We start from the raw sequence: 14482 nt of genomic DNA on the forward strand, positions 1-14482 counted from the left end.
TTCAAAACACAGGTCCATGTTTCTGATAACAGCAGAGAGAAAAAAATCTGATTTCAATGAATTGTCTGCTTACTACAGCTCTTAATTTCTAATTGACCAGGTAATTATGCCAGGAAGAAGGCCACAATTATTTATAAAACCTATCAATCAAGTTATTACCCAGGTACACTGTTCCCTTAGTGAGCTGCACAAAACACGACCTGCTAAAAACCTAAGAGAAACAATGTGGCACAAGCAGCTGTTCCACCTGAGGAAAAATACAAAACCCATACATATTCAGAGTCATCAACTTCCCAGGGTAATACTGGCCTGTTATCACAGGCTTCTTGGAAGACCTCTTCCCCGTCTCGCTGGCGTGCTTCTGAGAGCTGATAGCCAGGTCTGTGCACTACAGGTAACCAGTCTCACTTTGTAAGGAGAATGCACAAGCTGAGGGACTTTATGTGAGGGTAGGAGCCTACCTGTCCTCCATGTACCTCATCTTAAGTTATACTTGCAAATTGTGTAGCTGAATCAGTGTGTAAAAAATACTAGGATACCCGTATTTCTTGGAGACTGTCCTGGACACCAAGCAGGCTAGTTTCTGTAGCCAGACTGTGCTCTATTCTGCACCTGACAACCTTAATGGCTACGGACTGGACAGGCAGGTCCTTGCTAACTGCGAGGATTATATATCATTCAGGACTCTGTTTTGTCCACTAGACACCTACCCTCTTCAGCCACTACACCTAATACTGCATCTTGACTGCCACGAATTTACAGCCAGCCTCACATATCTCTCTGACTATGGCACACTGATCCAGAAAAGATTCAGTATTTTCTACAGAGGCAGCAAATCTACCTCAGAACAGTGCTCTTGCAAACTGAGTAGTTACCCAAAATAGAAGTTTCTCTACCAGTATGAGAACAATAACATTGCAAGTTTTTAAAAAAAGTTACCCCTATACCCAAACAACATGGCAAGTTTTAATTTAATTATCTTCAGGCACTGAGAGACACAGTACTAAACCCAGTTGCTTTTTCTTAGCCATAATTAGAATCTCAGCAAGAGGTAATGTAAAGGATATTACCACTCTTAATACTATTTCATCAAGTATTAAACACGCAAAGATTCCAAGAGCTACAAGGTATCCTGTGGCTAACTTAAATCACCACAGCTCCAGTGACAGTGCATCCCTTAGCAAGAGAAGAATCATTCTCATTTCCTAAAGTGTTTTTTAATCCATCAAGAAAAAGTTTACACAAATATCTTTCATCAGAACCAGTCTCCGACCAGCGGCTGCTCCTCCCCCCCTTTCTCTTTAAAACTACCAGCTTTATGAGCCATTGTCATTAGAAAGATAAACTTCTCATGCCCTTTCCCATTTGCAAATGCAGTCTCATTTCCCATTTGGGCAGACTGCAGAATTAATGAAAAATCTCCTTTCATCAACCCTCTCAAACACAGCTGCCATCACCACTGCTCCAGCAACTCCCACCCAATGGAAAAGTCAACAGTTAGAGCAAAGGGAATTTATCAGTGGGTAAGATACTGCTCTCAGTCCCAGACCTTCTCATTCTAAAATAGGGGGCACACAACTCAGGGCAACCTGGCACACCGTCTCTCTTCCACTGCTGCCAGGGTACATCTCCTGAACTTCTGTGGCCTTGCCTGAAGATGCCCTTCTGGAGAAGGAGCAGCATACACACCTCCTCACCAGTGGTGAAACTCACAGAAGCCATAGAAGATACTTTATGGGATGAAACAGGGAGGAAAGGCAGAGTACATGCAGGCTGCAACAGGGTAAAGACAGCAGGAAGAAGCATCAATGGGTAAGTGGATGCTTATGATAAGGATAAGCATGAAACATGGGCTTAAATTGAAAAAAAAAAAATTGTACCTGCTTTTAGTTTACTTCTCTGAAAGTCATTCTTGTGTCTTCCCTGTTCCCCCTACCCCTATGCACAGTTGCACATGGACTAGCAGAAATAACAGTGGTGGCGGGAGAGAGCACAAGCCTTTTAGCCAGTTGCTTAGGATTCAGAAAGAGATTTTTGTGAATCTTAATCTTATTAATTGAATCAAATTAATCAAATCTTAATTTGGTCATTGGTAAAATCATCCAGTGGGGAAATCAGAAATGATAGTAAGTGTACAGAATTTTAGCAAGGCCTCATTTATGAAAAAGGCATATTTTAAGTAATTCAGACAATGAAATAATATTTCTGTCATATAAAAGGTATCTTGAAATAACATATTTTTGGCAAACATGGTGACATTTCACATAGTAAAAGCAGGGATGCAACCTTAGATAGGAATCAGCTTCATTTAGGAGCACTAGTGTAATTTCTTACCTGAAAATAATGCTGTTTTAAAAATAAAGTCAACAGCATTCATTTGCACCTGCAGAAACACATACCATATTACTCCAGACTAAGTGGCAAAAGCAAAGTTCAGACACCTTCCAAGCATTCACCCACTTGGTATCGGCAAGCCAACCCCCTAGGCCAGTATGAGCAAACTCTCAGCCTAGTCTGAGGTAATTTTGTATTTTATTGTTGCAAATCTTACAGACATTAGCACTCTGTTAAATAAAGGAATGTAGCACAGTAAATACACCACAACAAAATAGCTGGCCAGAAACCCCCCACTCTGCCCCATCTGAAACAAAAAAACCACTCCTTTCCACCTTACCCTCCCCCCAAATCAAAACACTGCAGCTTCATTACAGAGGTCAGAGACCTGTGGCAAAAACATCAGAGGAATTACATTCAGTAGATGTGCAATATCAACATTCCAGGCTCACATATATTTTTATATATATTTGTATTTATATAGAGAGATCATTATATGTTTACAAAGAACAATATTGTTACAAATACAATAACTATACTTTTCCCAACGCTTTACAATAATTTCTATTCACCCTTTTTACAGAACAATAGTACAACTTCATAGTCTAGGTACTGTGCTAAATATGTACAAGAGATCTCAACCACATTGCTGTCTTCAGAAATACATTTTGTTTAGAAAAAAAGGAAAGCAAGCAAACCTGGAAATCCCAACTGAGTCAAATTCAAACAAGACTCAAAACATATGTGTGAAACTTGCCAATAAAAAAATATAAGGGATGTTTCATCCTTAATGTAAACATGGAAGAATTAATCAGAGTGTATGAAGCAGCAAGGATGAGAAATAACTCAGGTCTGTCGCTAAAGAAGGAATGTAAACCAGCAGTTTGTTCCTTTGAGTCTGTTAAAAATTCGTGTATGTAACCCAACAAACTGCTGCAACAGTCTACAGAGAACTGCCAGCTTTCCCTTTCAAGCTCTTTTTTCTTGAAACCTTTCCTTTACAAAGTAAAAAGGGATTGCTTACTGTTATCAGAAGTGTGCACACACTATGGACCTCTCAGTTTGCACACAATGTAATTGGGAAAACTGTGACTTTTTGCTAGACTCTGATCATGCAAGCACTCACTTGCTTAATGTTAAGCACCTGTTTACCATGAACTGTTCAAGCACCCAGCTGCCAGCAACTTCACAGAATCTTGGCTGCAAGATTTTCAAAGAAACAGTTGATACATCTCTAAATACATCTGCATCTTCAGGTCTTCATCATTTCCCCATGAAGTGAGTTAAAGACCCTACCACATGAGCTGGACAGAACCACAGAAACAAGTGAAGCAGAGGGTGTAAACACAGCATGAACCAGAAGCATGATAACTGATTTTCTCAGGCAACTTATGGAAAGGCTGCACTGTATATAATCTAAATTGTACATGGTTATATATCATATTTACATATATTACTATATATATGGAAACTCTGGAAAAAAGTTTGTATGATCATAAACCAGATGCCTACAGTTAAACAATATACTCACAAGTCATTTACTATCTAGTTGCATCAGTCAGGTAGTAGAGGTAAGTACTAACCTGGAATACTAACACTGCTCTCTTGTGCAATCTGCTATTCTGGAGATTTGGATTAAATTATATAACAACAAGAACTGCAGTTAAATCAAGTCATCATACACTAATTTCAACACTAAAATGTATTCACTTACTACAATAGTTTATGCACCACTTTATTATCCCCTTTAAATATTTACTGCTCACTGAAATACAAAGTTTATTTTCTACCTCTGATTGAAATACAAAGTTTATTCTCCGCCTCTGATCAGCCCACAAATACCCATGATTTCTGAAAACCAAAAATGAACCTCCAGCAAGAGTGCTCAATGGCTCTTAGCAGCATTTGCACTAAGTATGCATATGCATATACACACACACACACACACACACATCCACTTCCATGAATCTCTGTAGTAATGTCTAGGTATCATTACTGGACTGCAAACAACATTTACATTGCACAGTCGACCCCCACAACTGAGAAATAAATGACTAAGACCAACAGCACATTTGCAAAGCAGAAGTGGTTTGTGGCTGTGTGACCTCCTCTGGTTTTCATCTCACTGAGCCTTTCTATCACAGTAAAATCAAGCACAAACTGCTTATTTGAAAGAAATCAACATACTAGCCTGGACTAAATGCATGGTTCAATTTCAGCACATGCACCAGTACACTGTCCTGGTAAAAAGTAACTACAGAGAATTGAGATTTTTTCTCTCACTAGCAAGAGAAGTCATTGCTTTTCCCCACACCCACCCACCCCCCAAAAAAAACCCAACCCAATCCCCCTTTTCCCCTTTTGTCTCTAGCATGCAAGTTAGAGGCCAATCAAATCCTAGATTTCATACATTCCTAGAGTTTATCATCTTCATACAAGTGCATATAGTACACACATATTTCCTTTAAGTGCCATGGATGGAAAAAAATCACAAGTTAAATTATATAACAAAATAAATAGGTTTATTCCCACCTCATCCCTTCCACTCTTATCTATATCATGAACTAAAGGAAAAGTCAATAAAATTAGACAGGTCTTTGGACAAAAATATATGTTAAAACTGGTTCAGAGAACAAAATCACTTAGAATAGTCTGCAGATCTCTTATATTCAAACTTCCATAAATAGCAAGCACAATTTAAAAAAATGTCTATATACACTGGTGCACACGGCTGTGTGCACCAAATTCTGAATTAACTGCCTAGAAAAAGAGCAGCTATTCAGGAAATCCCCTCATTATTTCTCCTGTAGATATTTAAAGATTCTCCCCCTCTCCTTTAACTTCTAAAATAGGCAAGGGACTATAAAAGACATGTTGCATTTAAAAACAAAGTAGAAGAAAACGAAAGAGTTAGAAACCTGGGGGCAGAGAGGGGGAGGCAGCTGTAAAAAATGCCTCCCAAATTACTTAGTGTAAGTAATGCAAGTGTAACATGTTTCAGCAACTCATAGAGTACCTTTTGGGGTCCTACTGTCATGAAGAACTGATGACAGAGGGAAATTAAAAGGTGTGTATTTTGACAGTCCATTTTACAACAGTAGGGTTTACTGAGTTTTCACAAGCAGGTAATTCTTCCTGAAGGCAAAACTATCCTTTTGGTATTCTACTTTCCCTACAGACATAAACCTTTAACACTGAGCTCAGTGCCTGTGGGAAAATAGCGCCAGAAAAGCAGCATCACATGCAGGATATCCAAGAGAAGTCTTTGTGCCCTATACTTTTATCTGTTTGGTAAAGACTTATTTTGTTCAGCAACATTTAGTTTACTTAGTTTGTCCAATTATAGCTTCAATAATAAAAGTTATTATGTAGCATGAAGCGGAGTCAATCTTCTTTGTGAATCGTGCTGTGAACAATGCTACAGTTATCTTCCTGTTTTGCATGTGGAACTGCATGAAGTTTCACTTGTAAAAAGATGCAACTGAAATAGTCCCATAGATATATTTTGCTCCCTCCCAAAATACAGGAAAATGGTGGGAAGAAGATGAAAAAAGGGAGGGAGGACAGAAAGACAGTGTTGTGTTTGTATTGGGCGTGGGGGGTGAGAATGTCTTTGCAAACACAGAAATGCAGTGCTAGAGAGACAAGCACTAATGAGGAAAAACATCCTCCATGCACGTTGTGACGGTGAGGTGTCAGCTTTAGATGTAAACTGGTTGCTCTTGTGCAGTCAACAGTCTGTACATGGCAGCTGGCATAGTCTTCATATGAATCTAGAGGAAATATGGCAAGTTAATCTATGTTCCTAACATGCATACTACAACAGAGGTTGGTGAAGGAACTAGCTAAAGTCATACAGAACAGAAGGGGAAGGTAAAACTGAGTTTTCATACCCTTATTAAAGTATTGCAGCTAGTGATTTTACAAAATCGTATGTTTAATATCAATGAACCATTTGGAGTTGTGGACACTTCGTATTTTCAGATTAGGATACTTCTAAAGCACAGGAGAACTATGGCTAAATAATAAAATAAATGGTGCGCTGGCTTGCTCTCGGTTCCACTTCTTAAAGTTGAGTAGCAACAGGCTAACAGAGGTAGAATCACAGAATTATGGAACAGTTTGAGTTGGAAGGGACCTCTGAAGATCACCCAGTCCAAACTGCCCTGCTGCAGAGACATCTTTCACTAGATCAGGTTCCTTAAAGCCCCATCCAACCTTTGAACACGTCCAGGGAGGAGACATCCACATCTTCTCTAGGCAACCTGTTCCAGTGTTCCATCACCCTCATCATAAAAAATTTCTTCCTTATGTCCAATCCAAATCTACCCTCTTTCAGTTTAAAGCCATTAATCCTTGTCCTATCACTACGCGCCCTTGTAAAAACTCCCTCTCCAGCTTTCTGGTAGGCCCCCTTTAGGTACTGGAAGGCTGCTATAATACTTCTGTAATACAGAATTTATAGCTGTTTGTTAGCTTTTGCCTCAGAGCCAAGAATCACAGTATCATAGAACGGTATGGGTTGGAAGGGACCTTTAAAGATCATCTACTCCAAACCCTCCTGCCATGGGCAGGGACATTTTCATTGAGTCAGGTTGCTCAAAGTGCCATTGAACCTGACATTCAAACCTTCCAGGGATGTGGCATCCACAGCTTCCCTGGGCAAACTGTTCCAATATTTCACCACACTTACCACAAAATTTACTCTCTTATGTCCAAGCTAAATCTACCCACTTGCAGTTTAAAATCACTGCAGCTTGTCCTTTCACTACAGGCCCAGGTAAAAAGTCTTTCTCTGTCTTTCTGATAAGCCAGCTGTAATTATTGACAGGCCACAACAGGTTGCTCCAGAGCCTTCTCTCCTCCAGGCTGAGCATCTCCAACTTTCTCAGCTTTTCTCAATAGGAGAGGTGTTCCAGCCCACTGACCACCTTTGTGGCCCTCCTCAGGACCTGCTCCAACAGGTCCATGCCTGCCTTGTACTGGGGAGCCCAGAGCTGGCAGCAGTACTCCAGGTGGGGTCTTGATGAGCGCAGAGCAAAGGGGCAGAATCCCCTCCTTCAACCTGCTGCCACGCTTCCTTCTATGCAGCCCAGGGTACAGCTGGCTTTCTGGGCTGCAAGTGGACATTGCTGGGTCTTGTCTAATTTTTCATCCACCATTACCCCCAAGCCCTTCTCTGCAGGACTGCTGTCAATCCCTTCATCTCCCAGTCTGCACTGGTGTCAGGGACTGCCCCGACCCGGGTACTGGATCTTGCACTTGGCCTTGTGGAACTTCATGGGGTTTGCATGGGCCCACTCTTCAAGCCTGTCACGGTCCCTCTGATAGCATTCCTTTCCTCAGCTGCACCACAGAACTTGGTGTCACCTGCAAACTTGCTGAAGGTGCACTCAATCCTACTGTCTACATTATCGACGAAGACATTAAAAAGTATTGGTCCCAGTATGGTCCTTTGAGGGACACCACTTGTTACTGGTTTCTACTGGTAACAGTGATTAACTGTTATATTGCCTAGACACACTGCCTGCTCTTACCTCACCAACAGCATTTGAGAGAATGTGAACAATTTTCTCATGGGGTGTTGCTACAACACTCTGTCCATTGATTTCAATGATCCGATGGCCGACACGTACACCTCCTCGCTCTGCTATACCTCCTCTCATAAGGCTACAGATCTGTAAGGGAAAGGACAAATTTTTCAGGGTCAGAGGCTTTAGATTACTCATTTTTGCTTGTAAACTGTAAATCAGCATTTAAACACAGAGGTTTTCAACAAATTCTAAAATGTAATCGATCACCGATTCAAATTAAAATTTGTTAGTGACAAGTAACTACTGGATATTCTCTTCCAAGAGCAGAACAAACTGTCAGAAAAGGCTGTTTGTGTTGTACGGCACATATGTTGTGATTTGGAAATTTAAGAGTATATGAAGGACCACAGTTTAGCAATGTTCAGAAGGCAGATGCCTTACAACAAAAGGGGATCGAGGACTGTCTTTTGCTTGGTTAGACACAAATGATGCAGATTGAAAGCAACCTCTACCACACATTTTTGTTTCTCTACCTAAAACAGCTTTTCGGTTCCTCTGGCTGACTCTATAAAGTTGTGAAGTAAACAGAGTCAAAGACAAAAAATAACTGTGATTAACTGAGCTTCTATATAGGAGACTTAACACATGTGCAAAGTCCTGCTTACTGTAAGGGAGAAAACAGCTGCCTCTGCCTTCCCACACTGAAACTTACCCACAAATAGATAAGAAGTTTCTTATATATTAAAACTTAACCAGAGAGTGTGGAAGCTACTTACAATCCCATTCTGCACACTGAAGCCCAACTGATATCTGAGGTCCGGTCTCCTGATCAAGACTGTGGTTACTGGAGGACACCTAACTATGTTCAGTTTAACCCGGGCCTGGTTTTTCAAACCCTGAAAAAAGAAATCACCATGAAAAATGCTAGCAAACTCAGTGGAGGTAGCAGGTGATATAAAAAGTGTTAAAATATTGACAGTCCTGAATAAATAGCTCTTTGTATGCATTGTAGCAGAATCTCATCACTGAATGACAGACAGTAGCATCAGAATGTTCAGTGAAATGAGTGAAAAAATACCAAATTTTTCTTGCTGAGAAGCTGACACAGTTTTTTTTAAGAAAACTAGTTTCCTGTCAGCAATTTCTCCATTTGATAACACAATCACATATAAAAAGAATATCAAATGGGCCTATGCAGCTCACCAAAAAAGCAATGACCATGGATGGGAATAAAAAGTTAAATAAGTAGCGAAGATAGTTACAAATAAGTGGCTTCCCTAATAGGATATACTGAATTTTGTCAAGCAAATGGCAGGTCCTGCTCGTATCATGCTTATATAAGCAGTGCTCATAATTTCTGTTTCTCTTCCCCTTCTAAACATCACATTCATCATGAACTCCTTGCTACAAAAAGAAAATTGAAGAAGGAAAATTTATTTTTACTGGGCGTTAAAACACTGGAACAGATTACCCAGTGAGGCTGTGGAGTATCCAGCCTTGGGGTTATTTAAACCCTAGCGGGCACAGTCCTGAGCAACCTGGTCTACTTTGAACCAAAGTATTGATCTAGACCAGCTTCAGTGGTGACCGCCAGCCTGAGAGACTCTGTGATTGTATGGCTCCATAAAAACTCAAATGTAAAAATGCAGATAACTGATCTGAGCCCTTCTACAACTTTAAGTAGTCAGAGCTCTTGGAGATTGTCAAGACATTTTTCTGAAATGCTTCATTCACACAAAGGATTAGCCATAAATAAATGCATTAATAAAATCCACATGGAGAAAAAATGCTTTATAAAGAATACAGCAACATCCACCCTACTTAATACAACACCTACCAATTTCAGTACCTGCTTCTGAATTCGTTTTATATGTACAATTGAAATCTGGGTCCCACCGCAACTAAGAGGTGTCTGGCACGGACTTGAAAAGGTTAATTCTGAAGAATAATTCCTACTATAGCTAAGGTAATACACTGAAGTATGTACAACCACTTTACTGCTGCTGATTCTGTTGAGCTACACTCCAGATTCAGCAGTGACTTGTGTAACTAGACTGGCATCCTGCCAGGGTGAACTGCCTCAGAGTCTGTTTTCCTGTCAGTCCTTAAACTGGATGTAATCATCACATGGGAAACAGTTGCAGTCACTTCCACACCGTGCTGAGCTCAGCTGGGCTGTTATTGAAAGTGGCTCCAAGAGAATGGGCATGTGAACACCGCATGACAAAACACATGGCCGTGGGAACTGCTTCTACTCCACTCCCAGCAGAAGGGTTTGAATGCTGTCTCTTCCATGACTACGGACTCCTCCATTCTAGTGAGGACTTAGCAGCACACCACACATGCTCAAGGGCCATTCATCTTCTATACGCAGGTCTTCACAACAGCGCACATTATAGAAGATAGGGACTGCTCAACCTGCACTAAGCTGTGAGTTTGACGTTTACTCAAAACTCTGAGGCATTTTTGCTTCATCCTTCTTCATCCAGGAGAGCAGGAGTCATGCAGAATACTGGAGATACCCATTTCTATTAGGAATTTAGGTGTCTAACCTCAGTCATGTGAATTCACTCAGGTTACATGCCCTCAACAGAGTTGATATCATTGTGCTCTCACTTCCCTGAAGAATGTGCAACTTACTTACATGTATTCCTTGGAAAAAAAGGAATGTGGTCCCCACAAATAATTTTCTAATTTTACAGAAAGCACATATATTTCAAAAGTGGCTGATTTCCAGTATTATGCAGACTGGTAACATATACTGCTCAGAAACAAAACAATTGCATCATTTGACCAACTTATTTGATTATCTAGTCCCTGAGTCTGCTTCTGTTTGTAGGCAGCACCAGATGCTTCTGAAAAAGATACAAGTAGTGTAATACAATTAGGAAACAACCACCACATATGGAAAGCTTCTTCCAAGCTGTCAGTTTGCAGTTGGTTTACAATCGATCTGTTACAGAGATTACAGCCATAACACTGAAATTATTTCATCTGAAGTGCTTGTGAGATATTCTTAGCTACATAATATTCTCATATTTTCATAGAAGTCCTTACAGCATGCTAAAGAAATCTGAAATCCAGAAACATTTCTGCCACATTCATATGTGTGCTTAGAACATTCAGTGGTATATATACTTGTTACCAGAAGTGCCATATGAACAGCTCCAGATGTATGGTTACGAAGACCTGCAAACACACAATCTTCTCTTTAGAAAGACAAATTAATGGCTAGCAGTTCCTATGGCAACAGCAGTAAGTATCAGCGAGGAACAGAAAGGTCTGCAGAAACTGGGAACACCAAAGCTGGTTGTTTTGAGAAAGTACTGATGAGCCCAACAAAGCTCCACCTGGAAAAGCTCTGAATCAGAGAAGTGTAACTCATCACAGGTGTAGAAATAAAAGTGATGTGGGATAGGAAACAAGTACGGCTAACATGAAAAGTCTAAATTTGCAGGGACTTTTGATCCAGTGAAGCTGGATACACAGATACTTAATATGAATTCTTTTTTCCTTCACAAATATAAGACAGTTTTTGCCATGCTTTCAGTATGCTAAACTTCCAGGCTATCATTTCTATTCACTGAATCTAAAATGGCTGGTTCAGTGACTTACGGAACTATTACTCATCAGAACTCAGCATCAACATTTTTGGAAACCAAAATGGGAAGTCTTTATAGCAAATATCTTGGTTCAAGTATTAGGAAACTAATTCATGGACAAAAAAATAAAAAATTTACTTTGTAAATGCAAAATTTCCTTTGCAATTTAAAAAAGTACAAAATGCAAAAAAAAGTATTAAATAACACAACTTGTTACAGGAAGTTGCCTAAATTAGTAATATAACACGCATATTCCTAGAAATTCCTAGAGAAGGACATCTGTATGGCACACCACCAGCATTACATTACGTGTCTACATGTTATGATCTGCAGGAGCTCTGTGGGGCTATTTTGGTAAATAACAAAGTCCATATACCTACATCTCAAACATTCTCTAGTGATGCAACTTTCCAGCTCTTGAAACCCTCATGTTTAAACACCTATTTCCTTGTATGCTACAGCTACCCCAGACACTCTCCAGTTCCAGTTGACCTGTATGCTTTTTGCAGTCACATATTTTTCTGACAATTACAAGAAAGCTCTTATAATTAAAATATCCCATTTAGCTAAGTGAAAAGAAGCATCACACTTTCAAATAACTAGGGCAAAGTTTCTACAGAGGATAAGTATGTCTTTACTTCAAAAGTTTTAAAAATAGTTATAAACAAACAAACAAACAAACAAAAGCATCAGCTCTATTTCAGCCAGATTCTAGGAGACATTTAAACAGCTAATATGGCCTAGGACAGTATTAGGCACCTGTGCCACCATTTGTCACACAAAATTTAAAGTGTGTATCTGGTAATATCTTCCTTCTGAACAAAATATTCTCTTGCAGAGTGAAGTTCTGCACAGAGTCCTTGCCTGTACAAGTAAATGGCACAGCTCACTTTCTGGGAGTCAGAAAATTGGTGTAGCATAATTCTCACTGTAAAGATCATAAAATGGAAAGAGCTATACAAACATTTGGTAAGAAATTACTTAAGAGTTCTATACTTCCTGCTCTCCTATTATGTAATCCTTTTAAAATGTGCAACTTCCAGAAACACTCTCCATACCTTTATAATACTCTGACACGTTGAGAGTGGTAAGCCAACCAAACTGGTCCCATTGATTGACATGATCTGGTCCCCTATGTTCAGCTTCCCAGACTTCTCTGCTGGTCCTCCATGCATCATGTTGGCTATGATAACTGTAGGCAAAATGGATCCCCAGCCAGACTCCACAATCACTACACCTAGGATCTCTCCCTTTTGCTTTTCAATGTAAACCTGTATCATAAGAAAAAAGTGTTTCAAAAAAAAGCTTCTTCACACCTATGGAACTGACTAGCACCATCCCTCTCCAAACATTTGTATAACCAACAAACATACACTCTCCCTATTTGCAACATTCATAATTCAATGGCAAAACAAAGTAGTGTACACATCTTACTACATTTCATTTGTATTCAAACATGAAATCAAATATCAGCACTACATAATATAGATTTTGCTTAACGCAGAACACACCCCTTACAACTTATTTCTCCATACGAGCAGAGGAAATTGGAGTGGAAGAAGCCCTGGTGCCATGGCCTTTGGCAGACAAAGCTAAAGAGGAAGAGACTTGAAACAGTTTATGACTGTGGATTGGAAAACCATTGCCTGTGTGCTCCAGTGGTGCACTGGCTCATCTTTATTAACGAAGCTGCAAATCCTTTCAGCAAATACAATTCTTTAAAATCTGGAATCAGCCACTTTCACCAACACCCATGACTCTCTAATTTTATATTGTTTACTGTAATCTGTTATATTGTATTATCTGTTAATTTGTTTTAAATTAATTTTCAAACACATCTGATAATTGTTTGGTAAAAAGAACACAAACAGATGGTATAACTTTTCACTGCTGACAACTTTTGTGTTCGTTGTTTGCCTCTGACGCAGAACTGATGACAGGGTGTTCTAATTGGGAGGATATTCTAGATCAGGGGTCCTCAAACTTTTTAACCAGGGGGCTGGCGCATGGATGCAGCGGCAGGCAGCCATCTGCGGCTGCTTGGTTTCCCCCCCAACCCCCGGCGGGGAGGGGATGGGGGGGTCTGTAAATACCGGGGGCTGGATTGAGGACCCTGGGGGGCCGTATCTGGCCCGTGGGCCGTAGTTTGAGGACTCCTGTTCTAGAGTCACTGAGGTCATTTATAGGAAGTATTAATGGTTTTCTGATTTCTGCCAGCGTGGGCCTGCAACCGATACAGAGCATCTTAATGCTGTTATGCAAGAAAAAATGAGACATACATCTTTGCAGTTTTCAGATTTGGAGAAGTGAATCAGGTCATCGTTGTACATGTCCTGGGTATTGAGCAAGTCACTATATTCCTTCTGGCTAAGGTCTTCTGGGTTGATTCCATTTGCCCTCAGAAACTCCTGGTAGGCCACACTAAATGCTTGACCTATGGACTGTGCAATCAACTGTGCCTGTAGCAGTTCCCAGAGAAGAGAAAAGAAAAAAGTGAAACATTCTGATGGTCTTGTCCACTGATACTTTCACTGTTACAATCACACTGTAAAATGTCAACCATCAAGCTGATGAACCTATAAGTTACAGCAATACAGTTTAAAAAATACTTATGCATTAAAGATTAATTTTAAAGACCCACAAAATGTCAACACATTCACCTGTGCCATGAATCCAGCTGGGTAAGCGATTATAAATATGAAATATAAATAAAGCCATCCTTTCACAGTTAAGAACTGCTAATATAAATGTAAGGAAATACCCGCTATAGTGGCTGTAGCCCACACCTACTATTCTTCCCACACATGCAGCTCCCAGATGGTTCTCCATCCTAGCAGAGGCAATGCCATTCTCTGACAAGCCAGCAGTGAAAATGAAAATGTCTACTGGAAAACAGAAACCCACATTTAAGAGGGCATTTCCTCCTTTTCTTACCCTGCTTTAAAACCATCACATCTATATTGACTGCTCCTACCTCAGTCACGGATGAATAAAAGGAAAAGGGCAGCCATC

General features: G+C 40.1%; 1 protein-coding gene across 2 annotated transcripts in view; it reads right to left on the minus strand.

Annotated features, from left to right (window-relative positions):
* Window positions 1-4839: 4839 nt before the first annotated feature.
* The window catches only part of APBA1 (amyloid beta precursor protein binding family A member 1), a 91001-nt gene continuing 81358 nt past the window's right edge, over window positions 4840-14482 (minus strand). For both annotated transcript variants that reach the window (XM_040579790.1, XM_040579789.1), the window contains 5 exons: window positions 13750-13929; window positions 12529-12741; window positions 8645-8764; window positions 7872-8012; window positions 4840-6107 (listed from right to left, as the gene is read on the minus strand). In XM_040579790.1, the coding sequence (XP_040435724.1) occupies window positions 6036-6107; window positions 7872-8012; window positions 8645-8764; window positions 12529-12741; window positions 13750-13929 (726 nt within the window). In that variant the 3' untranslated portion in view covers window positions 4840-6035. The remainder of the gene's footprint in view (window positions 6108-7871; window positions 8013-8644; window positions 8765-12528; window positions 12742-13749; window positions 13930-14482) is intronic.

The sequence above is a fragment of the Falco naumanni genome, chromosome Z (genome assembly GCF_017639655.2).
Source record: "Falco naumanni isolate bFalNau1 chromosome Z, bFalNau1.pat, whole genome shotgun sequence".
In the NCBI taxonomy this organism is placed as follows: Eukaryota; Metazoa; Chordata; class Aves; order Falconiformes; family Falconidae; genus Falco; species Falco naumanni.